This window comes from Nestor notabilis, unplaced genomic scaffold, assembly GCF_000696875.1.
Source record: "Nestor notabilis isolate BGI_N333 unplaced genomic scaffold, ASM69687v1 scaffold25832, whole genome shotgun sequence".
NCBI classification, from domain to species: domain Eukaryota; kingdom Metazoa; phylum Chordata; class Aves; order Psittaciformes; family Psittacidae; genus Nestor; species Nestor notabilis.
In genome coordinates this window covers 1,981-3,959 of record NW_009918357.1, presented here as the reverse complement: position 1 = coordinate 3,959, position 1,979 = coordinate 1,981, and the positions used below count along the sequence as shown (strand labels likewise).

Sequence of the window (1,979 nt, the reverse complement as noted above, 5' to 3'; positions counted from 1 at the left end):
CAGATTTTACTTCTTAAACTTGCCAATAAATACAGTCAAACTACCACAGTAAGAAGCATACCAACTGCACTTACCCGACACACTGAATCCCTTCCTCTTTAGCCACTGCATGTTTACCAGAGTGCCTGTTGCCATCCTTCAGCCGAAGGTGATTTACCTGAGTGCACAAGTTCTGAAGGAAAGGAAGCAGCACCTGTGGTGTAGCTACATTTGGGGTTCCACTCTCTTGTTCCTGCATACGCAAAGATCCCACCACTTTAAAATCATCTCTGACGTCAACTGTACTCTGCTGGGTAGTAAGTCTTTCCGAATCAGAAGTATTCCCTCTTTCAGGTACCTGTGTGTTTAAATCATGGCCTATTCTTAAGTCTTCATGTTCTGTTTCACTTGTTAGATGATTTTTAACAGGCAAAGGTTCACTGGCTGATGGATCCAGTGATGGCTGAAGAGCTGCACTGTGCAACCCATCTACTGCACGGTCACCTCCACAGTCTGCATTTTTCCCCAAGATAATCCAATTCAGTTTGTTTCCAAAAGGTGAACTGTTCTGATGGGAAGAGAAACAACAGGATTAATATTGAGGTATTCAAATATACTGGAAATCATACAGTAACAACAAGGTATTTTATTATCTTAGCATTCGACTACTGTGATGGAAAGATTTTAAAAGCAGTTCTGAATTACATTCTTAGGGAAAAGCACAGGGAAAGATTTTCCCTGGACATATTATGTGTTAATTCTGTCATCACTCTCCAAGCCACAAAACAGTTTTACTGACTTGGTTTTTACCAAGCCGTGTCCCCAAGACTGACCATTATTAACATCAGATGGATTTTGGATTCTGTTGGAATAGCCTACTTTGCAGGATTAGGATCGACATCAAATAAATGCTTTGTAAAAGTATGTTCCCGTTAGTTGAAGGTGACATGCTTCCAATAACCACAAATGGGACAAACCAGCCTGTCTACCTACACACCAGACACTACAGAGAACATGCCATTGACAAGCAGCAAGAATGGAAACAAGCAGAAGAGGAGTTGGGTGGCAGAGAAGGTTAAAATTAACCAGAGTCCTTCACTCTGGACTTGGTGTACGCACAGTGAATCCTTGAGTACACAACCTTTATTCATTGCTCTCATCTAATAGTGGCAATGGCCAAACAAGGATTAAAACCCGACCTCTGGAGACCCCAGCACAACTGGGACATGGAGCTGCTGGAGCAAACATGATCACAGAAATGAGGCACCATTCTTATGGAACCAGGCTAAGAGAGCTGGGCTGGGGCAGCTGGAGAAGAGAAGGCTCCTGAAGGGGACACCTCAGGGCAGCTCCAGTGCCTAAAGAGACTCCAGGAAACCTGGAGAGGGGCTCTGGACAAGGGATGGAGGGACAGGACAAGGGGAATGGCTTGAACCTGCCAGAGGGGAGATTGAGATGAGCTCTGAGGCAGAAGCTCTTCCCTGTGAGGGTGCTGAGGCCCCAGCACAGGGTGCCCAGAGAAGCTGTGGCTGCCCCATCCCTAGCAGTGTTCAAGGCCAGGTTGGACACAGGGGCTTGGAGCAACCTGCTCTAGTGGAAGGTGTCCCTGCCCGTGGCAGGGGTTGGAGCTGGATGAGCTTTAAGGTCCCTCCCAACACAAACCAGTGTTGAAAATGGCAGAAAGTGTGGGCTATAAAAAATAATAATCATAAAACCTTTTCACCAAATCAGTTTAGAACACGATTAACTGTTACAGAAGGCAAAGTCACAGATCAGTAGTGTTTATGGAAAAGCACAGTCACTTACCCTCTGTTGACATCGGACCATGTCCATGAGCTGCTGAGCACCTGGAGACAACTTAGATCCCATTGATTCCATTATAGTTTGCACTCTGTCTAGATCTATGCTTGAGCCTAGTGAAGGAAAATCAGTTGGTAGTTTTGCAGACACCGTTTTCACTTGTACAATTATTTTACTGATGAGTACTCTTTGTTTCTCAC

At 45.0% G+C, this 1,979-nt stretch overlaps 1 protein-coding gene across 1 annotated transcript in view; it reads right to left on the bottom strand.

Moving 5' to 3' along the window:
• Window positions 1–74: 74 nt before the first annotated feature.
• LOC104401937 (chromosome unknown open reading frame, human C10orf88) overlaps window positions 75–1,979 on the bottom strand; it is a gene marked incomplete at its 3' end in the record, with an annotated part of 3,852 nt that continues 1,947 nt past the window's right edge. The window contains exons 3-4 of the mRNA XM_010009674.1: window positions 1,786–1,885; window positions 75–547 (exon numbers count right to left, since the gene is read on the bottom strand). Coding sequence (XP_010007976.1) covers window positions 75–547; window positions 1,786–1,885 — 573 coding nt within the window. The remainder of the gene's footprint in view (window positions 548–1,785; window positions 1,886–1,979) is intronic.